Below are 27,866 nucleotides of genomic sequence, written 5' to 3' on the forward strand. Positions count from 1 at the left end.
GGTGACAGGGATCAAGTGGGAGGTGGGAGCGAGCCACAAGAGACAAGGTGGAGAAGGAGCAAGGGCAGAAAGCAAAGGGCTCCCAGTGCGTGAAAGAGATGGAAGAGGGATGCTGGTGTTGGGTGCTGGCATAAGGAAGGCTGCACTAAAGCGAGGTAGGATAGGTTGGGGGTGGAATAAGCTCCTGCAAGGGTTGCGCACAGAGGTGCTGGCATGGCATCCATAACACAAGCAGTGAGCAGGATACAACCGTGAGGGGAACAAGAGATGGTGTTGGGAGTTGCGAAGAGACATGGAAGCAGGGCAGAGAGCAAGTGGACAGAAAGGGGGCGGGATACGGAAACGCATACCTTAGAGCTCATAAGGGGAGAGAGCTGCGGGCAAACGCAGAGAAAACTCACATGATGGGTGAGGAGGAGCGGAAGGCCATCCAAGCCCATCTTGGCCCAGACAGCTATAAAATAAATGGCTGTAGAAGAAAAAATGAACAGGCATACACATGCTGACTAGTCAGGAAGAGGCGTGGAGGAAAGCTCTGCATTAACAGTCCCATGAAATAGAACTGTTTGTAAAAAGCATTCATGGCATTTACATTGATAGAGATTTCAATAATTTAGCATTTCTTCTCAATAATCTCATAAAATCCTCAAATCCCCCATTCCAACGAAATGCCTTTCCTTTCTTTATTATTATTATTATTATTATTATTATTATTATTATTATTATTATTATTATTATTATTATTATTATTATTAATGTATTATTATTATTATTAGGGCATTTATTGAGTGCAGACCTAGCTTCGGGAAGTAACAGAGTGCTTTACAGTCATAGTGGGACGAACAAAGTGAGGGAGCAGAGAAACAAGGGAGTGGGGATCTAACGACAGGTGAGGGAGGGCAATTGTCAGCAATGGATCTACAAGTAACCAGGGGCGGAAACAGTGAAGATCAGTTCACCCAGTCTCAGGTAGTGTGGGGAGTGGAGGGTGGGTGGATCTAGGTGTTAGGGAGGAGCCATTCCTTGAGGAGGAGTGTCCTGTGCTCTTTCCTGCACTGTATTAGCTAGGGGGTGAGTCGGATGTGTATGAAGAGGAGGTTCCAGAGTCTTGGGGCATAGACAGAGAAGGCCTGTCTTCTGTTTTCTTCCTTCCTGCACTAACAGAGTTCAAGTCTACACATTTTCTTACTTCTGGTGGATTTCAGGCCTCTGGAGATGCTGAGTCTCTCAGTGAGGTAGCTTGGGGACTTCACGGTGACAGCCTTGTAGATGATGCAGCAGGATTTGAAGATTATATGGACTTGCAAAAGGAGCCACAGTAGTTTGATGAGGGTCAGGGTGGTGTGTTCAAATTTGCAGCGTACTTTGAGTCATGCTGCAGCAGGAAGGACACATTTCAGGGGAGCCAGGTAGTCACCGGAAGGCCTTCCAAAAGTGCATCCCACCATTTAGACATTCTCCCTGGGTTGCAAGAACAAACATTTACTTTTCTCAATTACCACACCTGTGTGCATGTTAAACTATTCTGTTTGTGCTTCTGCAACAACATCCTATCTTCACTCCTTTCCACCTTATAAACAATAAGTGCCAAAACATGAGTAATGGGATCAATAACCTGAAACTACAGTAAGTTTCTGACCTTGAAATACATCTATTTTTGGCTCAGTGTTTTTGGTTTGAAATTGTTGCACTGTCAGTTAAGGTAGTCATTTTCTCATCACCCCTGGAACAAGACCAACAGTGTGGGTAAAGCATTCTAGTGGATAGGGATTTGACCTGCAAACCTGTAGCACAACTGTTTGGATAATCTTGGTGTAGTGATGAGTTGGATGATTCTAAAATCAAGATTAAGGGGCTAATTCATAGAATTCAGCGCACAAGTGGCGCATGCGGCTGGCGCACAGTGTGCGCGTGCGAATCCCTGCGCCAGCCGCGTGCGCCAAAACCCATTTCCGCGCACAGCGTATTCATGGATTCCAGCCACCAAAACCAGCCGTGGCGCACAGTGGCGCAGCGACCTTGCAGCAGCGCCAGTTACGCCCCCAAGAACGCCTTCCGCGCAGGGAAAAGCCATCAAAATCCCCAATCCAGCGCAAAGGGCTGCGCTAACCCTGTACCAGCACGGCAAGCGGGCTACGTGTATTTCAGGGGTTCACGTGAAGTTTCTCACGCGATCGGGCCTGGGGGAGCGTGCTACGTGTATTTCAGGGGTTCGCGTGAACTTTTTCACGCGATCGGGCCTGGGGGAGCGGGCTACGTGTATTTCAGGGGTTCGCGTGAACTTTCTCACGCGATCGGGCCTGGGGGAGCGGGCTACGTGTATTTCAGGGGTTCGCGTGAACTTTCTCACGCGATCGGGCCTGGGGGAGCGGGCTACGTGTATTTCATGGGTTCGCGTGAACTTTCTCACGCGATCGGGCCTGGGGGAGCGGGCTACTTGTATTTCAGGGGTTCGCGTGAACTTTCTCACGCGATCGGGCCTGGGGGAGCGTGCTACGTGTATTTCAGGGGTTCGCGTGAACTTTTTCACGCGATCGGGCCTGGGGGAGCGGGCTACGTGTATATCAGGGGTGCGCGAGAAGTTCCACACGCGATTGGCCTGGCCGCGTGTATTTCAGGGTTGCGTGGGAAGTTCCACACGTGATTGTCCTGGGCGCGTGTATTCCAGGGGTGCGCGGGAAGTTCCACACGCGATTGGCCTGGACGCGTGTATTTCAGGGTTGCGCGGGAAGTTCCACACGCGATTGTCCTGGGCACGTGTATTTCAGGGGTGCGCGGGAAGTTCCACACGCGATTGTCCTGGGCGCGTGTATTTCAGGGGTGCGCGGGAAGTTCCACACGCGATTGTTCTGGGCGCGTGTATTTCAGGGGTGCGCGGGAAGTTCCACACGCGATTGTCCTGGGCGCGTGTATTTCAGGGGTGCGCGGGAAGTTCCACACGCGATTGTCCTGGCCGCGTGTATTTCAGGGGTGCGCGAGAAGTTCCACACGCGATTGGCCTGGGCGCGTGTATTTCAGGGGTGCGCGGGAAGTTCCACACGCGATTGTCCTGGCCGCGTGTATTTCAGGGGTGCGCGGGAAGTTCCACATGCGATTGGGCTGCGTGCGGGTATTAGGGGTGCGCGCAAAGTTTCACACGCGATTGGGCTGCGTGCGGGTATTACAGGGGTGTGCACGAAGTTTTACACGCGATTCCAGCAGGGTACGTGTATTTCAGGGGTGCCGGGGAGTCCTACATGTGATTTGCCAGTGTGGGTCCACCCAGGTGTTCCCTGTACACCCTCCACTGCCCCTGCAGGCAGCCCACACCACAGGGGACTACCCTGCATCCCTGGTCATGTCCCGCAGGCAGCCCACCCAACATGGGCATGCCCCCCAGCAAAGGCACATGTCTCCTTGCACCAATGATCACCAACTCATGTCCCCTTGCACCCCCACCCCCAGCATTGCGGGGCACCTGCCAGCAGGCCCCCACCCATGTCTCCCAGCACCCCCACCTCCCCAGTCACCAGGGGCAGCCTCCACCAGGCCCCCACCCATGTCTCCCAGCACCCCCACCCCCCCAGTCACCAGGGGCAGCCTCCACCAGGCCCCCACCCATGTCCCCCACCACCCCCACCCCCCCAGCAGTGCAGGGGCACCCACCACCAGGCCCCCACCCATGTCTCCCAGCACCCCCACCCCCCCCAGTCACCAGGGGCAGCCTCCACCAGACCCCCACCCATGTCTCCCAGCACCCCCACCCCCCCAGTCACCAGGGGCAGCCTCCACCAGGCCCCCACCCAAGTCTCCCAGCACCCCCACCACCCCCACCCCCCAGCACTGTGGGGCACCTGCCAGCAGGCCCCCACCCATGTCCAACTCATGTCCCCCACCACCCCCACCCCCCAGCACTGTGGGGCACCTGCCAGCAGGCCCCCACCCATGTCCAACTCATGTCCCCCACCACCCCCACCCCCCAGCACTGTGGGGCACCTGCCAGCAGGCCCCCACCCATGTCCAACTCATGTCCCCCACCACACCCACCCCCCAGCACTGTGGGGCACCTGCCAGCAGGCCCCCATCCATGTCCCATCCATGCCCCCCTGCACCTGGGTCCCAACAATCCCCAATCATGTCCGTAATGGCCATCCTCCCCTGCCAAAAGGCCCAACCAACTATCACATCCACCCACATATCAAAGGCAATTACATGTTACACACCCAATGTAAATAATGCAAATGAACACATGTCTGTCACACACAATGGCTGCAAGTGAATGTTAAAACACCCAACATGACATGCATGAAAGTAATGAGATGATGAGACACATTGAAGGATGAAAATAAAAATGTATTGAAAATCAACAAGAATGGAAATGAAATAAGAAAAAACACAAAGCAAAACAACAAAAAGAAGTTGAATGTCCATGAAAAAAATCCAAAAAATCCAAAAATCCATAGAAGAACTATATACAAGACAATCCCGGGTCCATGAGCCCAACCAAATGAAACCTAACTATGTCAACTAACTAAAAACTGAACTATATACAAAAAAGTGGCGCATTGTCCAATCGCAACCAAATAAAAAAAAATAATAATTCAAAGGAAACCTACCACTAACTATATAACTATATACAATGGCAGTGGGCAAGTGCTGCGGCTCACTCTGTGATGTTGCCGGCCAGGGCATCATCGAACTCCATGTCAATGTCCTGGAGGCGGGACTCTGTCCTGGCCCCGAGGTCTCGCAGGGATAACCCCATGTTCACCTCAAACTCCCTGCGAGCTTCCTCGAGGCACTCAGCCCGCCTCAACGCCCGACGCATGGAGAACTCCGCCCTGACCATGGTGAGCCGCTCCTCTTCCGCCCGCTGCCGCTCCGCACCTATCCGCTGGACCAACTGCTCCCACACGGAAGACACTACCATCCCAGGGTTCTCCTGCCCTCCGGCCGATGCCTGCCCCTCTGATCTTGATGGCCCCGAGCCATGATGCCTCCCACGTCGAGCCTGCTGCTGCCTCCGACGCCACTGCCTCTGCCAGCACGACGGCATCCAGGATGATGGAAACCACCGACGCCGTCGTGCACGTGCCCTGCCCGATGATGCCGTCACATCCTCCATCTGCTGGGGTCCAGTTGCTGTGTTGTCCACCCCTGCTGGACCTCTGACTCCCGACTGTGGCAGGGATGGGATCCCCACCGAGCTGGCTGCATTGGTCAGGGCAGGTCCACAGGGGGCCCTGGTGGCATCTGGGCCGGAAGATGGCAAGGAGAACGACTGGCGTATAGTCTCCACAGAGGAGGAGAGGGCCGCCAGATTGGCCGACACATGCAGGAAACCCCCGAACATGGCCGATCCCGATTGGGCCACGTCGGCACGGTGCTCTTCGTGATGACGTGCGTGCTCCTCCTGGAAAGCATGCACGGCATCACGAATCACAGCCGTGCGCATCGCGACCCCAATCAGGACCTTCTCCACACGGCCAGGGGTCCCCTCGTCCGCAGGTGGAGGGGAGTCAGATGACATGGACATCCCCTCTACCTGCGGACGGGCCTGGGACGGGGCATCCCTGCTGGTGCAAGGTGGTGCACCCACAGGTTCAAGGACAGCGACATGCACAGGCCCCTCCACGGTGACCTGTGCTGTCTCCTGCCCCTGCCCCTGGACTGCACCACTTGCACCAGCAGGGATGCCCCCACCAGGCCCCATGTGCGCCTCAGTGGCGGCCTCCTCCTCCTCTGTGGAAACCACCAACCTGGATGGCTCCTCGCCGTCTACCGCCGTAGCAGGCCCCTGTGGGGGCTCACCCACCCCTTCCGCTGCAGCCGTGGGGGCATCCCCGCCGTCTTGCTCCACAGCGCCGTCTCCGCCCTCTCCTTCACTAGCCACTGCGTAGAGGGAGACATAGAACACAAGCATCAGGGTACTGTACAATGGTCCCCTAGACAGGAAGCAATAGCAGATGAGTGCCACTGTCAAAGTACACTTCCATCATGTCACACCACAACACATGTGTCAGTCCAGGCAAAACACACACAGTGACAGTCATGGTGCGTGCCATGGACATTTCAATGCATGTCCAATGGACTCTCGAATCATACAATGTAATGGGACTCACATGCATCATGGGTCATGCCTATCACATGCACACACTTCACCTCAGTCACATCCATCTGGCCCCGTACACCCCAATCACAGTGCATACAAGGATGACTAGGCTGCATCAGTGAATCTGTACATTGTCACAGACATGTGTCATGCATCCATGGCACTCACAAGTCACAGACACGCACGTCAGGCACACAGACATGGATACCACATATGTATCTGGCATCAGCACCCATCCCTTGCCCCCACCCATGTCTAGGAACAGAGACTGCCATGCTCTCATGTGTGCAATCTGCACAGGGCTCCCCATGTCGCATTCAAACACATGCAACAACCGTGCGGTTCACACATTACAGGTCGCACATGCATTCCCATGATGTCCCTGCACACATACATGCGTACATGGCCTATGTCACACATGCAGGCAAGTATCAGACAACCAGCACACTGCAACATGCCCTGTCTCACACAGCAGTGCTTGGCCACTTACCGCTCAACTCCAGACGGGTCTCCCTCTCAAGGACCTGGGCATGGAGCGCTGGGTGTGCGCGTTCCAGGACCCTCAACTGGATGGAACTCATGCGGCCCCGGCCCCCCTCCACGAGGCGCCGGGCCTTCATGAGGGTCCTGGACCTCAAGTCCTCCCAGCGCTTCTTGACCTTCTGGATGGTGCGGGTTGCCACCCCCTCCGCGTTGATGGCAACCACACAGTCGGCCCAGATCCTATCCCGTCCTTCCCTGTTGGCGCGGGACGATCCGAAGAGGGCATCATAATGCCCCAGGACTTGCTCCACCAGGACACCAACTTCGGTGGCAGTGAAGCTGGTGCCCCTCTGCCCCTCTGGCCGGGGGTTGCCACTGGGGTCAGATGTGGATGTGCCCGACATGGCAACCCCAGGGGCAGGAGTGGGTGGGCAACTGGGTCCTGAGGCTGGGCTGTGGAGCGATGTTATTCGAGTCGGGAGTCTTCTGTACCAGCAGGGGTGGACACAGCAACTGGACCCCTGCAGATGGCTGATGTGCAGGCACAAATGGCAGGGCACGGTGGCAGCAGACAGGCAGGCAGGCAGGCAGCAGCAGATGGCACGTGGGAGGCTGCTCGGGGCACTGGGGGGCAGTGAATCGGCCTTCTGGGCAGGAGCGTGGTCTTCCGTGTGTTTTCGCGTGGCCAGCTTGATACGGAGTGATTTGGCACGTGAAAAATCTGCACGTCAGCGTGTAATTCGAGGAAAGGCCCTTAGCGCATAAGCGCGTCAGCACGCGTACGCGATTTCATTGGACCAAAGGCCCTTACAGCGTAAGCGCGTCTGTGACGTTTTGCGCACGGGCGTTGCCCTGGCAGGGCTTGGAGATCCCGCGTGCCTTTATGTTCTGTACGTGCTTTTCGTGCGGTGCGTGTGTTTTCCATCCGTTGGGGTTCACACACTATTACTTCACAGCGGGTGTTGGCTACGCGTTCTACTACACGCAAGGCAGACGGTGAGTGGTACCCCGCTTCCCCAGGCCCGATCGCGTGAGAAACTTCCCGCGCACCCCTGAAATACACGCGCCCAGGCTATTCGCGTGTAAAACTTCCTGCGCACCCCTGAAATACACGCGCCCAGGCTATTCGCGTGTAAAACTTCCCGCGCACCCCTGAAATACACGCGCCCAGGCTATTCGCGTGTAAATCTTCCCGCGCACCCCTGAAATACACGCGCCCAGGCTATTCGCATGTAAAACTTCACGCGAACCCCTGAAATACACGTAGCCCGCTCCCCCAGGCCCGATCGCATGAGAAACTTCACGCGAACCCCTGAAATACACGCGCCCAGGCTATTCGCGTGTAAAACTTCCCGCGCACCCCTGAAATACACGCGCCCAGGCTATTCGCGTGTAAAACTTCCCGCGCACCCCTAAAATACACGCGCCCAGGCTATTCGCGTGTAAAACTTCCCGCGCACCCCTGAAATACACACGCCCAGGCTATTCGTGTGTAAAACTTCACGCGAACCCCTGAAATACACGTAGCCCGCTCCCCCAGGCCCGATCGTGTGAGAACGCGTACCCCTGAAATACACGTACCCCGCTCAATCGCGTGTGTAACTTCCCGCACAACCCCGAAATACACGTGCCCCGCTCGCACAAGCACTATTGCTGTATGTTGCCACTTTTGTAATGCGCAGGGACGCTACCGCCTGCCTTCGTGTGGCGGACGTGTATCGGCTTGTGCGTGTCTTTCGCTGTGCGTGGCTTTGCCCTATTCGGTTCCATGAATACGTGTGGTTCGGGTGCGTGTGGGCGTTCCCTCTGCTTCCCTGCAGTACATCCCCAGTTACGCCCTTGTTTTCGCAAGTTGTTCCCCATTCCGCGCGTTACGCCCCGTGTTCCGCCCACTCTCTAGTGTATGCGCAGAGGTTGTGCGCTTTCACTGTGCGCATCGCGCACGTCTTTCGGGATGTTGCAGTGACGTGTGCGCTATGCACGGGTTTGGCGCACATCCCGAGGAAGACATGCGCAGGGACTTCCATGAATTGCACGCGTGCGCGTGCGCCTCTTTTTTTCCGCTTGCGCCTGCTTGCGCCTGCTTGCGCGTAGATTTTCGGCGCACGTTTGTTCCATGAATCGCCCCCTTAGTGTGAACGAACAAACCCCCAGGTTAGAAAAACATCTACAAGGAAATAGAGTGTTGTTGAGGCAAGATGCCCTGGTGTATGGAGGGTTGTATACTAATTGATCTTTTCACAATTGACCTCGGGAGAATTGACCTCGGGAGAATTGACCTAATTTAGAAGTGATGAGTTGGATGATTCTAAAAGTCTTGAAGAGCTGTAGATTACTTTAGGTACATTCTTTTTTTTTATTATTAGCTCATTTGTACATTATATATTATATAACTAGTTTCAGTATATAAAATTGAACAAAATGCATAGTCTGTGATCGAGATAGCGGAAATACCAATCTATGTTAGATCACTTCATCAAAAGAAGTAACGAAAGTTTAATATGCTGTAAAATCAATTTAGAGAATTAAAAAAAGAAGTAAACGATGCATAAGAAAAGAAGCACATTAAAATCTTTTGAGTAAAAACAATCATTAGAGCAAACTATCCCAGTTGCATCATGAAATCTGAAAGGACATTCTCACAAATAGCATTGGAGTTACTTTGCGGAAAATGTTGGGGGGGGGCATGACATCTAAATGAAAGGGACCCTTGCCAAATGAGTGGGACAAAATGGTGTGCCACAAAAGTTGGGGGGGACCAACACCATTGCACCCGACCCCCTAAAATTACACCCATGACATATACCCATAGTATGTTAACGATCTGTCGATCTTGGTGAGATTCTAGAGGAAGGTTGTCCCTCAGTAATGGATGGCCTTGCGGGTGAAGCAAAGGGTTCTACATTTAATGAAGGTGGTGACAGAGAGGCAATGAAGTTTCAACACATCAAATGAAATGTAGTTATGAGATTGTAGGTTATAGATAAATCTTGCAGTTTTTTTGATTTCATCGAAATGCGGTGGTAGAAAACTTCAGAAGGGTGAAGTTACGGAGGTTCACATAATCCAGTTCAGAATTAAATATGCCTCTCAATGGGAATGTAGCGTGGGAGGATGGGATGCAAGGAGGAATGTTGTGCGTTAACACAGGGTGTTGGTTCCATCATTTTACCAGGTTATTGGCATGGGTCCAGAGAAGGAGTTTATCATTAAAATAGGATAATGAGATTTTAAAAAGTCTTGGGGTGGGGGGCAGTGGGGGTCGGAAAGGAACCCAATTCTTATGTCCACATGTGAGAAGTTGAGTGGGGGGGGGGACAGGCCAAGGAAGAGGATTATGAGTCATTCCCAATGAGAGGATGTTTTCCTTTAATGGATCCATCGTTGGATTGTTTTGAGGCTGCTGAGGAGGGGCTTGATAGGTAAATGCTGATTGTGATCATCTCAGAATACCTAGGGTGTGCAACAAGCTAGATGTCTTCAGCATCAGCAAAATACATCAGACCACTGTCAGAGGTGGCTCAAGAAGTACTCCAAGTCTTAGAGATAGTTTAAGGGGTTTTATTGGAATTGTCAGGGCCATCCATTTCTCTTTTCTAAAGAGTATGAATCCAGCATCATCCAGGCATCTCTACTCCCCAGGTTCGTATGTACTACAGGTTCCACCCTACTGTCTATATTCTTACTAGTACCAGAAGGGAAAACCTAAAGGTTGAATGCTATCTCTGCCTAAACTCTCACATGGACTTCCTAGACTTGCCCTACTCTACCCAGAGGTTAGTCATCTAATAAGAGCATTGGATTGTGTCTTACAGAGACCCTGAACAATTCGATCTATCACTAACTTGTACTCCTCTCCCACTCACTTCCTGGCATTCTCCTCTGACTATTTTCCTGCTTCAAACTCCACCTCCTTTGCCCATTCTAGCGCTGCATCTTCCTTCTCTCTCCCTCCAATGTCTCTCACTCCTTTTAAGCATCACCTCCACCCTTTGAGGTTACTACTTCCTCCCTGATACTACTACTCTTTATTTACACTACTTCTCCCTCCTCCACACAGCTACTCCCCCCTCGACACTACTGCTCCCTCCTCCACGCTACATATCTCTCCTCCAAATTACTGCTCCATTCTCCACACTAAAACTCCCTCCTCCACACTGCAACTAGACTACAATTACTACTCCATCCACCTTTGTACCCAAATACTCTCCTTTCACTCACACAATCACTTCACATTCACGCCCCACAATTCCTCTCAGGAACACACTTGCCGCACTTTCACCCACACTAACAACACAGTACCACTTGCACTCATTAACCAATACCTCATCTGCTCCAAAAGTCACCCACACAATCCACTCCACCGTCCTTTTTGCCCTGCTGGGCCCTGGTCTGCCACCTTCAGCTCCTCTGACCTCAGCTGAACAACCTACACGTACCTGTTTCCTGTAGCTTCTTTTAACCTGCCTCCACTTTCTGATTGGTCCTCTGGCTCTGGCCAATCTGGATGTATCTTCCCTGCCAAGGAGAGGTCGGAATTATAGAATGTTTCAGATGGCGCGTTAAGCCCCAGAACCTTTTTCCGTGTGAGGCTGCTGTGCTGCTGGAACAGTGGCCCACATCGCACAGCATTCTTGTCCATGTTGGGGAGCCGAAGAACGGTTCACCATGTGGAAATTTGTTTGTTTGTGTGATCATGGCTCCTTTCCAAGTCCGTGGTGGTCTAGGAGGTCCACCCTGGATACCTCCTCAGGTGTCCTGGGTCTGGTGTGTGGTGCGTTGCTCAGGGGACTGCCATGTACGAGCTCTGCTCCTGTCTCTGTACCTCTGGCACTGATGGCACAGTGTTCATGTAAGTTGGCGTTTGTGCAAACCGGGTCTCTCTCTCTACAGATGATGTCTGTTTCCACCAGAGCGCTCAAACGTGTCGGTGTAGGGCACTGATTGCTCTCCTCCTTGTGGGTTTTCACCGTCCAGCTTTATTAGGTTTCTGAAATGATAAGAGAAAATCCTGTCAGAATTTTGCGTCACAAGCAAATGGTGTACGATTTGGTACTGCGCAGACACATGTTGGCACATGAGGAGAGGACATGGATTGGGGCCCTCCCAACTGCCATTGTCCCCCTCCGGGGTAGGACTCACACTGGATTTCTCCCTGGTAGTCCAACCACCCAAGGCTGCAAAGCGTAACCATCACCTCTTGACAAGGTCAGGGTAGTCAACAGTTAACAGGATCAGAGATTAGAGAACAGGAAAGGTTTATTAGCACCGCATTCTTGCAAGAAAACAAGCAGAATCCAACCCTAACCCTACAAAACTAACATGCTCCAGCCCGCAGCTCGATTCCCCTTATATCCCTTAAGATGCTTAACCCCATATCTTTGAAGTGTCCTGCATAGGCCTTGCGGCACACTATTCGCGCCTCCCACACACACAAAAAAAACACACACAAAAAATCCATTCTATTGTTATTATAGTCCATCGTCTCTTTTCATTATTCTCACACACCACGTGACAATCGACTTCCGGTGCATGATGAAGGATTCTAACAACATACGTTTCTGTCCTCCTCTGGTGAGAGGCATTGTGCCTTTCGCCCCTGATGCAGTTACGGTCACCTAAGTGGGGCTCATTGTTCATGCCGACAGAAATCCTTTTATTCCACAAAATGGCAGGCAGATGTCCTTCACACAAACACTCCGGGCCTGCTGAAAAGTCCAGGCTCAGTATATTCCTGGAGGAATGCATGCTCCCTCTAGAAAGTCGCTCACAAGCTTTGTCTCGCAGCAGGAGGTCAAGGAGTAACCCTCAAAAATGCTTGCTATGATTTAATAAAGAAAAACAATAAACCCTAGCTAGGACAGAGTGGATACGGGTATGGTGAGGGCATCTGCAAGTGGCGAAAGACCTCTATACAATAAAGAAAACTCATATACATTCCCTGTTATCTTCTTCCCCCTCCCTATGGTATTACCCAAATTGACCTTTTACAATTGACCTTTTGAACAATTGACCTAATTATAGTGGTCCTAATTGACCTTCTGCACAATTGACCTTTATATTATTTTAGTTATTTTATATATGTATTGGGTTGGTCTTGGATTATAAATAACATAAGGGGATTGGGTGGAGGGTTGCAGGGGGTTTTGGATTGGGTGGGGGGTAGAGGGGGGATTCCCCCTGCATAAATGTCCTAATTGACCTTCTAAATTAGGTCAATTCTCCCAAGGTCAATTCTCCCGAGGTCAATTGTGAAAAGATCAATTAGTATACAACCCTCCCTACACCAGGGCATCTTACCTCAACAACACTCTATTTCCTTATAGATGTTTTTTCTAACCTGGGGGTTTGTTCGTTCACACTAACCTGGGTTGTACGGATGCCTCGGTAAGGGGGGGTGGTACTTTTAGATGAGTGAGAGGGGCATCCATAGGTACCTTCAAGAATTTCATATAATTCCTTTGACTGTGCCAGAGCATTAGAGTATTCTTTAAGACAACTCTTACAGGTTTTGTCAGAAATTTGAATCCTGCAGACCTGATACTGCAGTAGCCCAATGCCATCCAGTATGATGAGGGTGGTAAGATTGTCAAACACTGCTCAAACCCTGACGAGAGTAGCCCCTGGTGCAGCAGGGTGTGACTTGTGTGGGGATGTGGAAATCACCATCCCTCCCAGAGGTCAAGCCCTGGTTTGCACCAGATTACAGACAGCGATATCGGAGAGAACCTATGGAAATCACGGTTGGCACATGAACATTCACCTACGTGCTATGGACAGAGACTACAGAGGAGAATTAAAAGTCATTCTGTTAAACCTCGGGAATACCTCATACGTGGTAAAGCAGGGCCAGCCAATAGCACAACTCATATGTGAAAAGTGCTAATCTAAGAAAATGAAGGGGTGAAAGCACTCAAATCCACTGACAGAGCAGAGGCAGGGTTCGATGAAATGATAGAAGCTCAGGAAGAAAGGGTCCAGACTCAATGTCTCCTGAGCCCTGCGTCCATCCACCTTGCAGCAGCCTAGAGGATAGATCCACTTCTCGAACAGGCCCATAAGAATGTGGTGTCAGAGACGGGGAGCTGAATCCTAAGAGCCGCGCACTATATAGAAAAAGGGAGATAACTTTTCAGGGTCAATGGGAACCCCCGCAGAGATGCCATCAACTATCATTAACTACTGGTACCAAACAAATAGAGAATAGCTGTATTGGGGCTAGCCTACTCCGATGTATTTGCGGGGCATCTGGGCTTGGAGACAAGCCAAAAGACTGTACTAACTTGGTTCTATTAGCCTGGTGTCTATGCTGAAACCAAGCAGCTTTGCGCTACCGTGCTGTCTATCAGAAGACTTCCCCAGATGATTTTCCAGCCTCTTTCCATCACTGAGGTGACCTTCAGAATCCACACGGACATAGACACCCTGGAATTATCCAAGTCATGAAATAGGTGCATACTGATAATCGTCGACTATGCAACTCGATTACAAGTCCCTCTTAAAGGTCAATATGTCCTTCTCTACAAGGGATGTCCTGCTGAGAGCCTCACAGGCCAGGGGAGTAGCTTCATGTTGAAACTGGTTAATGAAATGGATGTTTTGATGATCATCCGAACCCTCAGGACTTCCTTTTATCACTGAGTCTGAAGGCCTACTGGAAAGATTCAATCAAACACTGAAACACATTCTGAGAAGGCTAGTCTCTGAAAACCTGTGACAACATCACCCCTTGATCTCTGTTTGCAGTTTGGAAGACACCTCAGTCATCCACATGATGTTCCAGAATCAAGCTGGTGTATGGCAGGAACCCACATAATGCACTGGACATCATGATAGAAGAATGGGAGGGTCCAAGCAGTCAGGAGACCAGTGACCACCTCTTGGTGCAAAAACCTTAAGAGCATTGCTCCCTGGTAGGTGGGCCACGCATGTTTCTAAATCCTTTTGCAGGGCAAAGCATGCGTCCCGCATTCATTCAGCTATTTGCCACGCACAGCCAACGAGAGGCCGTGCACATCAATCTTTGAAAATGCCACTCTGCTGCTACAACCAATGACAATTTGTATCTGCAGCGCGGCAGGGCAGGCTATCTTCCTCTGATTTGATTGGGCCCTGGTGAAGTTCTGTCTTCTTTTTAGGAGCGACAGACTGTCCCTAGTGTGTGGAGCGATGACGAGAGTCAGCCTGACGTTGCCTTTTGGCAGAGATAAGAGACGGTCTGCTCTGTGTTACACTTCAGTGAAGGGAACCATAGCTTGGCCCCAGTAAGGGTTGGCAATTGGCATGTTAGGTTAAAAGAGTGCTGCCGCAATTTTTCCTGTGCTAAAAGAAAAGCAGATCTAGAGGTTTTGATTGAAGTTCAAAACATAATTTGTTTTTCCATTAATCAATCGTTTAGCGCTGCCGTCTGCTGGAGACTCTAGTCAGAGGCATGGTGACATCACGTGGAGGGGCACGTCCTCTTTAGACATTTTGTTTGTTTGGCATGTGGAGCCCACAGAGCTCATGGGTGATATCTTAAATATGTCCATTAGGAGGACGGTGGCACGTGGGCTCGTCTGTCTGTCCCTGCCGCTTCTGCGCCATGATCTTAAGACTGTTAGCCCAAAAGACAGGATACCTGAGCCAATGAAATGCTGAGGTGGACGAAGCCAGGGCCAGGCCTGCGTGTGGTGTGAGGCGCGATCCAGAGCTGAGCCAGCACTGAGGTAGCTAGGTGTAGAAAGCCGTGTTAATGTATGCACTGGAATCGATGCCTTTGTCTGAGAGACTCTAGTACATGCGAAGGTGTGTAAAAGTCTGTTAGAGTGCCCGTGCTGTGAGTGTATGCTTGTGAGAATGGTTACAGTCTGAGAGAGAGCATGCATCTGTCATGTTAATTGTAGTGTGGACCTACGAGGCGTCTGTTTGCGTGGAGGGCTGGGAACTACAGAGGCGCGAGGATGAGGGGAAACATTAGGTGCATGGCCTACTTTGAAGGGGCGTGTTATGCACAGTAGAGCCAGGGTTAATTCTCCCCCAGGGCCCAGGAACACTGCTCCATGGGGAGATCTCGTAACAGCAGGTCAGGGTCGGTGTGCACGAATGTCTCCCTTCCAGGCTCACATTCACTAAGAAGTCCTATGTGCGCCTTCATTGAAGGAGCTCCTTGCTTTGTGCTGAAGGTCGCTTAATTAAAATTCCACAGATTGGGTGGCACCAATCAGACTACTGTATCAAAGATTCCCTCCATCTCTGCAAGCGCAGCCACAGACACTGAGCTGCCACACAGAGAAGCTACATCAGACCCTGCGAAGGGAGAAGGTCTGACTTTTACAGAAATGAATTGTGTGTCATGTTAGTCATCACCTTCTCTGTGTGGTTGTCATCACAGATAGTTCACATCAGAGGCTTCCTGGGCAGTCATCGTGTGAAGGCAATGCTATTTAAACCAAACCTTATCTACTTTAAATAGAGGGTACTGGTGATGGTCACCCCTGGTGTACACAGCTACATACTCTCTTCTCGCACTCTGCCCCATGGCGCATCAGCAGAGCTTAGCCTTTCGTGCGGCCCCTCCTTCTTCCACTGACCACCTGACCTCTGTTATCTATAAATGTCTAGTTTTCAATAAGAGCATAATTTGCACATAAAGTAGCCCTGTTTGAGAAAAAATGCTCAGTTCTTATACATATGGAAAAAGCCAACGGTAGGCAAGATGATTTTCCCAAGGACACAAATGCATTTGAGTGTGTGAGCCAGGATGCTGCAGTGGGTCCCTGACACTGGTTGGCAGAAATGGTTTCCTTCTAACAGGCACTACGATGAAGAAGAGTGGCCAGGATGCTCCTCCAAGCTGCAGTGGGTCCCTGACCCTGGTTGGAAGAAATGGTTTCCTTCTAACAGGCCCTTGCGATGAAGAAGAGTGGCCTGGATGCTTCTCCAAGCTGCAGTGGGTCCCTGACCCTGGTTGGCAGAACTGGTTTCCTTCTACCAGTCCCTTGCGATGAAGAGTGGCCTGGATGCTTCGCCAAGCTGCAGTGGGTCCCTGACCCTGGTTGGCATCACTGGTTCCTCCTACCAGGCACTGCGATGAAGAAGAGTGGCCTGAATGCTCCTCCAAGTTGCAGTGGGTCCCTGACCCTGGTTGGCAGAACTGGTGTACTCCTACCAGGCACTGCGATGAAGAAGAGTGCCTGGATGCTTCTCCAAATTGCAGTGGGTCCATGACCCTGGTTGGCAGAAATGGTGTACTCCTACCAGGCACTGCGATGAAGAAGAGTGGCTTGAATGCTTCTCCAAGTTGCAGTGGGTCCCAGACCCTGGTTGGCAGTGCTGGTTTCCTTTTCTATCTGGCCTCTTAGTCCCAAACACAGACTTGGTTTACTCACCTGCAAAGTGCTGTATTCATATATATTACTCTCACAGTTCTCTTTATGTAGACTTAGTTCACTCTCCTGCCAAGTTCTGTATTTATATATCTTATTCTGACAGTTCTCTTTATAGTCTCTTGGTCTTGCATGTAGACTTGGTTTACTCGCCTGTCAAGCACTGCGTTTGTGTGTCTCATTACCACAGTTCTCTTTATCTTCTCCTTTATTATTTGACAACCCTGGGTCGCCTTCCCTCCAAGCACTATAACGAGGAAGAGTGGACTCTTGAAACTTGAAATGATCTTTTCTTGCAAGGGTCCCAGACCCTATTTCCCTAGTTATAATATTGTGATAATGTCTCTCTTAGTGTTCCGCAGGGGTTATTTTCTTTTCCCTCAATGTCCATCTATTATTTGTTCTAGGGTTTCTCCTAGCCCGTCGGGGGCCCCGATCATAGGCTCAGCCACCCAAATACCTTTAGGGTCTTGGCTGCAGCCCTCTGGTCGGTCGCTGGCTTCCCCGGGTCTTTCTCTGGTTTGCCAGCGCTCTGGGGTTCTTGTGGGCTTGCTGCAGCAGTTCTGCGGTTTCTGACTGAGTTTGGCATATTTCCCCAAGTCGGACCGTGTGGTCCTGCAGGGCTGCGCTGCTGGTGCCTCACCCTGCCAGCCTCTTGGTTCGCTCAGCAAGTCTGGTGGAGACCGCACCTGTCTCTGCCCTTGCTGCTTTCCTCACTGAGCACCGGTCACTCTCGCAGTTCCTTTCTGCACCATCTGACACTCGGGTAAGTCTGTCATTAGTTTTTATGTTGTATCCAGTAACACCTTTGACTGAAGGCTCTACAGCTCAGACAGGTTCATCTGAGTGATCCCTGTGGATCCACGCCTATTCCTCGTCAAAGTTTCTTGACTCAGATCTTCATTTTAGTCATCCCGATTCTTCCTCGTCTCAGTCCTTTCCACTTCTAGCATACTATAGAAGTAAATAGGATAGTAGGGTAGGGGTGAAGAGAGTGGGGGTGCAGGAGAGGTGGAGATCTTAGGTGGATACCGCATTCTCCCACATTAGTCATCACTGGTCACATAGAGGGTTTCCCCTCTCATGAGATCCATCCGCTGAGTACCACCCCCAGAGGGACTATGGGCTAGCAGCTTCATATCCCTGGTCTCATGGGAAGGGCTCCCCCTACGGAAGCAGTGATGACATCCCAGTGACAACATACCCTTCCCCTCACGCTATTGGGTACCTTATCCCCTAGAAGAAATCGGGACAGGAAATCCACATTCCTCTGGTCATTACCCCAGCGATGTTCCACACTGAAACAAAAAGGCAGTAGGTCGAGGAACCATTGCATAATCTGTGGGTTGGTCTCTTTTCGCAAACTGAGACACAGGAGAGGGGAATGGTCAGTAACTAGGGTGAACTTCTCCCAGTGAGGTAATAACGCAGATGTCCTATTGTCCATTTGATTGCCAAGGCCTCAGGTTCTATCGTGGCATAGTTTCTTTCTCTAGTAATAACTTCTAGCTGATATTCAGCACAGGGTGTTCTATTCCATCATAGACTTGAGACAGAATTGCTCCCAGACCCACCTTCCAGGCATCTATTTGGAGTAGAAACTCTTTGTTGAAGTTGGGCATTTTTAGGATGGGTTCACTACACAAAATAGACTTAAGGGAGTCAAAGCAGGCCTTTCAACATTGTAACTTTTGTGGTTCTGCGTTTTTTAGTTTGTCTCTTTGGCACAAAGTGATAGATGAAAAGTTGGGAATGAATCTTCTATAATTGCCTACTAACCCCAAGAAAGCCCTCAGGTCCCTTTTGGTCTTAGGTATGGGAGTTTCTTTCACAGCATTGCCTTTTTCAAATTGAGGATGGACCATTCTGTTACCCACAAAGAAGCAAAGGTATTTTACAGCCTACTGGGCAATGTGGCATTTATTTGGGTTGGCGGTTAGCCCGGCCCGACGTAAGGCTCTGGTGATCTGGTAAACATGGGACACATGTTCCTCCCAAGTTTGACTGTTTATGACAATAGGCCTCATTACAACGAGTGCGGCCACGGAATGAACAGTGCCGGTAAGGGACCAGCACCGTTGATTCCGGGCCGCCACGTTACGAGGTCTGCAGCAAGTCCCGCTCTGGATGCCTGGCCAGACCAGACATGCAGAGCGGGACACGCTAGCAGTCCAGGATGCTAACAACTGGACCGTCATTAACGGGTCCATTGTAAGCATCCTCCCCATTCCCATTGAGCCCTATGATGGCTCAAATGGGAACGGGGATGTACCGGGTCTGGCTCCCAAGAGTGGGAATTACCGGGCCTGCTAAAGTCGGCATGGCCTGGTAATTCCCTATTTTTGGAACCTGGTACCCGGTTTGGGGGTAGCCATGCCGTTTTTAGTGGCCCTAATGAGGCCCAATGTCGTCTAAGTAGACACCACAAAAACGGTTATAGGATTAGAGCAACTGGTCCATAAGCCTTTCAATTGAGTGTGTGAGCAAGGAGTGGACTAGTATTTATGTTGGAGAGGTGAGAGAAGTGTAAAGGTGAAAAAGTAAGACTGTCACGGAGGGGTCATTGTGGTTGACATAAACATTTATTCAAAGTGTTAAATGAAAAGAAAACCCTATCTTGCCATAACTCTAAGAGGGGGTTCCCAGCCTCAACCAAACATACTAGTGTCACCATCAGGACTGTCTCCCCTCCCAATAAGCCTTTCACTGGTTTCTTGGCTTGGATGCTCCTCCAAGCTGTGGCGGGTCCCCGGCCCGGTTGGCAGTCCTGGTTTTCCTTTTACCCGGTACTATGATGAAGAAGAGCGGACTGGATGCTCCTTCAAGCTGCAGTGGGTCCCTGGCCCTCGTTGGCGGCAGTATCGGTTCCTTCTACCAGGCACTGTGATGAAAAAGAGTGGCACGGATGCTTCTCTAAGCTGCAATGGGTTCCTGACCCTGGTTGGCAATCCTGGTTTCCTTCTCCCAGGTACTGCGAAGAAGAGTGGCTTGAATGCTCCTAGCAGTGGTGGGTCCCTGATCCTGGTTGGCAGTCCTGGTTATCTTCTACTAGGCACTGTGATGAGGAAGAGTAGAGTGGATGCTCCTCCATGCTGCAGTGGGTACCTGACCCTGATTGACAATGCTGGTTTCCTTTTCTGTCAGGCATCTTAGTTCCAAACACAGGCTTGGTTTACTCACCTACCAAGTGCAATATTCATATATATTACTCTCACCGTTATCTTTAGGTAGACTTGGTTCACTCTCCTGCCAAGTTCTGTATTCATATATCTTATTCTCACAGTTCTCTTTATAGTCTCTTGATTTCACATTTATTGTAATGTAACCATATTTGTAAAGCGCAAACTAAGGCCTGAGGGCATCTAGGTGCTAAAGAAGGAGAGAGAGAGCCTGAGGAAGAACTAACCCACTGCAGAGCAAAAGGAAAAAGAGAAAAACACAAAAGCTCAGAACAAAAGAGTCTTCAAAGCTTTTTGGAATCCAAGATCATTCACAATTTTGGGCAGCTGCCGTGGGAGGGCATTCCAGGAGCACTCTCCACTCCCAGTGCTAGGGCAGCCTTGCCTGGACAACCCATGGCTATGGGCCACAAGGCAAGGACAGCTCCCGAAGAAGCAGCTCCACTCTGTGTTTGCCCGTGTTTGCCTGGGAAGCCTGCCACAGTCACCCAGCAGTGACAGATAAGGTAAGTGTGGTGTGGGCCAGGAGTACAGCCATTAATGTGCTCCATAAAAAAAAACACCACTCTCATTAGCTATCATAAACATAGCTTATTTGTCTAACGTATCCATATTTTGCATTTAGCCGAATTGTGCAAGGTAGCCTCACCTTACATTAGCCATTTGTGTTAGTCAGCCACATCTCGCATTTAGCCCATTCGTGTTAGTCAGCTATATTTTGCACTTAGCCCATCTGTGTTAGTCAGCCATAACTCGCATTTAACACATTTGTGTTAGTCAGCCATATCTCACATTTAGCCTAATTGTGCAAGGTAGCTTTACCTTGCTTAGGCAATTTGTGTTAGTCAGCCATATCTCACATTTAGCCCATTTGTGTTAGTCAGCCATATCTTGCATTTAGCCTAATTGTGTAAGGTAACCTTACCTTGCTTTAGCCATTTGTGATAGTCTGCCATATCTCGCATTTAGCCCATTTGTGTTAGTCAGCTATATCTTGCACTTAGCCCATTTGTGTTAGTCAGCCATATCTCGCATTTAGCCTAATTGTGCAAGGTAGCTTTACCTTGCTTTAGCAATTTGTGTTAGTCAGCCATATCTCACATATAGCCCATTTGTGTTAGTCAGCTATATCTTGCACTTAGCCCATTTGTGTTAGTCAGCAATATCTCACATATAGCCCATTTGTGTTAGTCAGCCATATCTCACATATAGCCCATTTGTGTTAGTCAGCCATATCTTGCATTTGGCCCATTTGTGTTAGTCAGCTATATCTTGCACTTAGCCCATTTGTGTTAGTTAGCCATATCTTGTATTTAGCCTAATTGTGTAGGGTAGCCTCACCTTACTTTAGCCATTTGCGTTAGTCAGCCATATCTCGGATTTAACCCTTTTGTGTTAGTCATCCATATCTCGTATTTATCCAATTTGTGTTAGTCAGCTATATCTTGCATTTAGCCAATTGAGTCAGGTAGCCATATTCTGCTTGTAACCAATTGTGTCAGGTAGCCATAGTTTGCATTTAGGGACTTTATATTGAAAGCATTGGAGTGAGCATTACAATCTAGTCTATTATTGAAGCTTTTTCTAAAAGCGAGCACTGCAAACTCAATCACTTCCATAGACTTGCAATTTTGGCACATAAAGATCAGTACGAAATAAAATATGGGCCCCCGGGTCACACACTTAAGTTGGGATTTGAACCCAGTCTTCAGTTTAGGCACTTGACACACATCCTATCAGCTCTGGCTGGTAAAAGTATATATTATAAACCAAACCTAAATTTCTAGTCACAGACTCCAGGGAAAATGAGACACACCCAGTTGGTTAGAGCTAGGGTGTAGAGGTGGCAAAAGAGCTCGGATGTAGGCTCCAGAGGGGGAGAAATACAGGTGTGTGGCGCGACTGGCAAGATGTTCTTTGAAGAGTAGGATCTCCATGTCCTTTCTGAAGTTTAGGATGGAAACACTGCGTTGGTTACTTGTTCCAGAGGCAGGGGGCCTAGCAGGTTAATGTATGGTTTATACTGTAATGGTGATGGTGTGTCTGCTTTGTAATTGCAAACGCCCATGCTTGCTTGCCCAGTGGTTCATGGTGTCCTGGTTCACTGCATCACTTAGTTGCGCGCATGACTGAAAAACAGCCACACACAAGCATTCTACATGGAAAAAGTATGATCATTGGTACGAACCCATCTACAGGAAGCCCAGAACCGACAAGAAAAGGCATACAGCAAGGACGCCCGGCTACATACTTAAAAAAGTTTCGGACCAAGTCATGGTATTATTCCCACTACTCAGAAGAAATTGCTGTCAAGGTGGCGCAATCCCTATGTAATCACATGGTTGGTCTCTCCATTGATCGACAAAATCCAACAGGCAGACAGAAGGACATCCTCCCCGTTGTACCATATACACAAACTTAAAGGCTTGAAAGAAAACAGCAATCCACAACTGCTGCTGCTATATGCAAACAACACGAGGGGGCTTATCATGGATGAACATCAAGAACTAGCAGAATGTATTGAGAACTATGCCCATGTGTGAAAGTGCTACTTTGTCTCACACTGTACTGACTAGCACATGGGGGTGGATTGCTAAACCGGATGCACCTTGGGAAGCGTAGTCTCAAATGCCCTCTTTCTTTGCGACCTAGTAGTTCCTTACTTCTTGCTCTTTCAGGTGGTTTGGGAATAGATCAGGGTTGGTCTTGTCAGTGCTGTTCTCAGGCACACCTTGGGCTAGATGAGATGATGGCACTCTGACATTATCACAATGGTGATGAACGAATGTTTGTGAAGACTCCTTCTGCCATCATTTATGAAAGTCCTTCCCCCAGGCTCGCCACAGTGCTGGTGCTGTGACGTACATCTTTTGAGTGGATATTTGAGCTGATTGTTTAATTAGAAAAATAATTTGACGAAGGGTCATGTGAATTAAAATGCCACAGAACCTTTTCACAGATGGTTTGGGGATCAATTGGGCATTCCCCGTTCATATATAAATAGTAGGACCCTTCACAGTCATTATTTGCATGGAAGTTGTTCAAAGGTCCTATGTAAGAGTGTGTCATAAACTAAAATGTATATTTGTGCTTCCATGGTGAACACAGTAGTTATTTTTTAATGTGTATATTGAGATGTATGCAGGCATGCAACCTCCTCTACGTGCTCCCAAACATGTTCAGATATTGAATAGTGGCATGGGAAGATTACTTTATTTGCCTCGCAGAACCAAGAGGAGAATTCCGAATTCAAAATCCATTTCTCCAAATCCAGCAATCTGCAACTAAGGCATGATATCACCTGTGATCCCCTCCCCTCTTTCACTGACGAGCACATAGTGTACAACCAATAAATGCATTAAAGGCGAATTACCAATACATGTTAAAGGCTTGTTTAACAAAATGTCTGAGAATTGATCGCTTGTTCTAATTTTAGGTCTTGATCCTGCTGGTCCTTTGTTCGAGGGGATGTCACCAACTGATCGTTTATCGCCCGACGATGCAACTTTTGTGGATGTGATCCATACATTCACGCAACAGCATATGGGCCTGAGTGTGGGGATCAAGCAAGCGGTAGGCCATTACGACTTCTATCCCAATGGAGGAACCTTCCAGCCTGGCTGCCACTTCCGGCACCTGTACAACTACATCGCAGAGCACGGAATCACAGGTAGGGCGCACGATGGCAAAAGCAGAAGGGTCACTCATGGGAAAAGTCACATCGAACTAATACCCACATGCCTATGCACATATGGTATCTAGTGGGTAAAGTAGCTCAGCGAATTAAGTGTTTGCCTCAGACATCTGTTTTAGTTTTTTTCTAATTAAAATGTTTAGTCTTAACATACCAACACATACAAGGATTACATATTAACATAAACAGAAGATCAAAAGGAAATGGAAAAAAGGGGACACAGAAAAGGAAAAAAAAAGAAAATGCCCCAATGTTAAAACACCAGCCATCAATCACTCTAAGTTCATCTCGAGAAATGTGCTCCATAATCCTCACACTCTTTGCCCTTCATCTGGCTCCAAAGTGCAACTCTCTCAATATTCGAAAGGGAGTAGATCTCCTGAAGCCACTCAGATTTACTTGGCAGGACAGTAGACTTCCAATTTTGTAAAATAATTCTTTTAGCCACCATAGAGGCCCTAAAAAGCCGGGTCGTCTGCGAATAAGACAGGTCTTCCAGATCAGTATTAGCACCCAAAATCACAGTCATAAAATCGTATTCCTTGTCCACACCAATAACTGCATTCATGGTGTGATGCTGGAAATGCATCGGAGGGACAGGGCCTCCGTATCCTTGTCCTTTACTGCTTTTTATCGTGTGTTCTGTCGTGTTTTCCGCGCAGGAGTTCGTGTGGGACTCCTGGCAGTGCAGCTCTCTTTCTTTTGGTTTGGTGAACGGACCCGTGGGATACCCTTATGGCACCCATGGGTGGGGGTACAACCCTGTGCCCCTAGTGTATGTTTTTGGGCACCTGTGGGTGGCCCGCAGAGCAGGGTATGGGCTGGTGGCAGCTCCATGCTGAATTTGACAGGTGCGCGGTGTATCCTCCATTTTGGGATACCCCGGCCCTGCCATTGGGATCAGTTGATTCCTGATGGAAAACAAGATGGCCCCGGTGGCCTCTTACTTTCTATTACCCATTACCTTGTTTTCCCAAAGTCCTGGGAAGCCCTGACTCTGTCCCTTCCCCCTGACTGGTTGTTGGGTGGAAATGCCATATATGGTGTTGTTGTGAAGGCCCGGCCAGACTAGCTGGAGCCTTCCCGGTGATGTATGTTGTGGGTACCTCCTGTGGGTAGGACCTGGGTGAATAGAGTGTGTGACGAATATGCATTCTGTGTTGTGGGTGTCTAGTATCTGGTGGTTGACACAATGACTGAGACAACCCTGCCCGAAACCGGTATGAATGCAGCTTGGAGTGTTGAATGGCTCGGTACTTGTCCCAATACACATAACTTGTTGTGAGTGTCTGGAAAGAAGTGAATGGCCTGAATACCTCGTGTGCCTGATTGGCTGCATGAATGCCCGTAGTCGTGATTGGATGCTTGCGTGTGACCCAGCGGAATGAATGGGAGATCAACGGTATATTTGGGGACCTCTCACTGCTAGGAATCGTGTTCAGAAGCTGAAGTCCACTACGACTAGTAACTGGATTAACTGACACTTGACCTTGAAGCCCTGCTGGATGAGAAGAATTGCTGTTGCTCTCCTTCACAATCTGAAAGCTGTTGTGCCTCCAAGGACTGACCCAGAGAGGACCTGGTAAGGCGCCCTCTTCCCGAGCTACGAGGGACCATCGTGCACAGCTGATCTTTGCCAACGCTCCCTGGTAGACAGACCTTCGCCAGGCTGCTGACCCGATACGGGGACTGCTGCGGAAGTCCAAGGAGAAGCACCCGGACTGTTGTCTGCCACTGTTGACAACTGCCGCCGTGCTCCCGTTTGCCTAAGAACTTCCATTGATCATCGGACGCTCTCGTCTGCATAGTCATCCGCTTGTCTCCCGCTGGAGAAGGCCTAACCGTCGACGCGCTGAGGAGCATCCACCGGTGGGTTTCCCGCCACCTACAGACTGCAGAGACGCCGACGACTCGACGCCCTTGCTGGGCCACAGTTCTTCATCATCTCTTTGCGGTCCAGAACTATCGTCACTGAGGTGCCCCGCACGCCTCTTCCTTGCAGGACGCCAACGCTCTGTCGTCGACGAGCACCGCTAGGAACAAAGCTTTCACTTCCCTACCGTAGTTCACCCTGTTCACCGTCGGTCGTTCGACGACTCATGACTCCCGCCTTAAAGGGAAGGCACTCAAGAAGGGCCGCCGATTCCCCGACACCGAACGCCAAGTTCCCCGACACCTCTCGACGATCCGTGGCTCCCGCCTGAAAGGGAGGCACTCAAGAAGGATCAGTCGGTGCATCGTCGGAGAACTCTACTCCACCAGGTACATTGGGGGGGTAAAACCTTAATAGGAAGAAGTAAGACTATCGAACATTATATGGACTGGGCTTGTGCTATATATCTTTTATCTACAGGTTGCCCAGGTGGGGGGATCTCCACACAGAACTGTGCCCAATGGTAGGGGTCAGTATTCTGCCTACTGTTTCAACCATCTTGCGTTCCTTCCTATCTCTATTTCTGGTTTCCTCGTTATTAATCTGTGTGATATTTTAACCGTACAGTTGATGCACTTCAATGAGATTTGATAACATTGGTGGTACCACTTTAGAATTGTATATATTTATCATTATTGACTTCCGAGTACAAAGTGTGTTATTGTGATTGTGTACATACCTTTGAATATTAATTATATAAAGACTGTGTTTTCAGTAATACAGTGCGTGGATATTCCTTTGTGGGGGTTCGGGGACTACACTGTACTTAAGAACCAGCCCACATCACCTCCTGAGAAGCTAGGCCTTCATTGCTCGTCCATTGCTACCTTATAGAGAATCTTGGCTGGGGTCTTCTGTGCCTCTCCTCACCATATAGAGAGCGGAAGTACAGACACCCCCTACCAGTCTTTACACATGGTCGCTGTAATTTCACTCCTAAAGTTCTTCACCTTGTAGCAGTTCCACAGTATATGCTCCAATGAACCAGCCGTAAGGTTGCAGCCCCAACAAGCATCAGAAGTAATTCGGCCTTGTTTACATATCTTCTCCACTGTCCAATAGACTCTGTTAAGGAGCTTTACCTGTCATGCTCTCTCCCCGATGTTGTTGATAGACATAGGGGGGATGTTTCTGCAAATAACTTCCCACCTTGCAATTGTCAAATCAGGAGTTAGCCGACTCAATCACTTATCAATGAGCTGAGTATTCCAATCAGGCGCTCCACTCAAAAGCTTATGTACAGCTGAGGCTGTGTGCTGTTGTATGCAACAACGGCTGAAATAACCATATACAGAATCTTCTTGCAGTTGTCTCAATGGTATTGCAGAGTTATGCTACCTGTAATCTCCATAAGTACAGTCTCTGAGGTCATATTTATCATGTAGATTCTGGAAGGAGAGCTATGACCCGTCCTGAAAAAGATCATCAATCTGCTGAACCCCACCAAGATACCAGTTCGGGCAAATAAGCAAATTTCTATTCATCTTGATCTTGATTGACGGATTGAAACAGATGTGCTACCCAAAGCAGTGCATCCGCAATTTAGAGATCTCTCGCCAACGCTTGCATGGGAATTCCCTATGAGCTGAGGCATTCCTCTTTTTGTCATTTTCAGACATCAGTATAGTGGATGGATCTAATGGACCCATCCCACTAACCTCCGCCACCGTCCAATCATCAAAAGGTTCCTGCATGAATGGCAAAATGTGCTGGGACATAAATGTTAGATGATATTTTGTAAAGTCAGGTACACTCAGACCCTCTGTCATTTGGGAGCTGTAATTTCCACAACTTTAACCTTGGGGGCTTATGGTTCTAAAAAGGGAGGATAATCATACACACTGTAATTGATTACAGAGTTCTGCAGTCCTCTTCAAGGCACTCACTTTGCCCCCCAATGAGAGACTGAGGGAGTCCAATATTGTCATATCTGCCAGTATTTGTACATAGCATGGAGGTGGGTGTGCGACTTCACAGTAATAGGGCAACTGGAAAGCGATCACCGCCCGATTACAGTCTTTGGGCCTCATTACACGGTAGGAAGTAACCATGGCGCTAATAGCGCCATGGCTCCCTCCAAAACCTTACCGACTCCGCCCTGGTGAATGGAGCTATTACC

At 49.5% G+C, this 27,866-nt stretch overlaps 1 protein-coding gene across 1 annotated transcript in view; it reads left to right on the plus strand.

The window, feature by feature from the left end:
* LIPC (lipase C, hepatic type) overlaps positions 1-27,866 on the plus strand; it is a 766,064-nt gene that overhangs the window by 559,268 nt on the left and 178,930 nt on the right. The window contains exon 7 of the mRNA XM_069624353.1: positions 23,557-23,790. Within this exon, the coding sequence (XP_069480454.1) occupies positions 23,557-23,790 (234 nt within the window). The remainder of the gene's footprint in view (positions 1-23,556; positions 23,791-27,866) is intronic.

The sequence above is a fragment of the Ambystoma mexicanum genome, chromosome 11 (assembly GCF_040938575.1).
Source record: "Ambystoma mexicanum isolate Mex_15411 chromosome 11, UKY_AmexF1_1, whole genome shotgun sequence".
Taxonomy (NCBI): Eukaryota; Metazoa; Chordata; class Amphibia; order Caudata; family Ambystomatidae; genus Ambystoma; species Ambystoma mexicanum.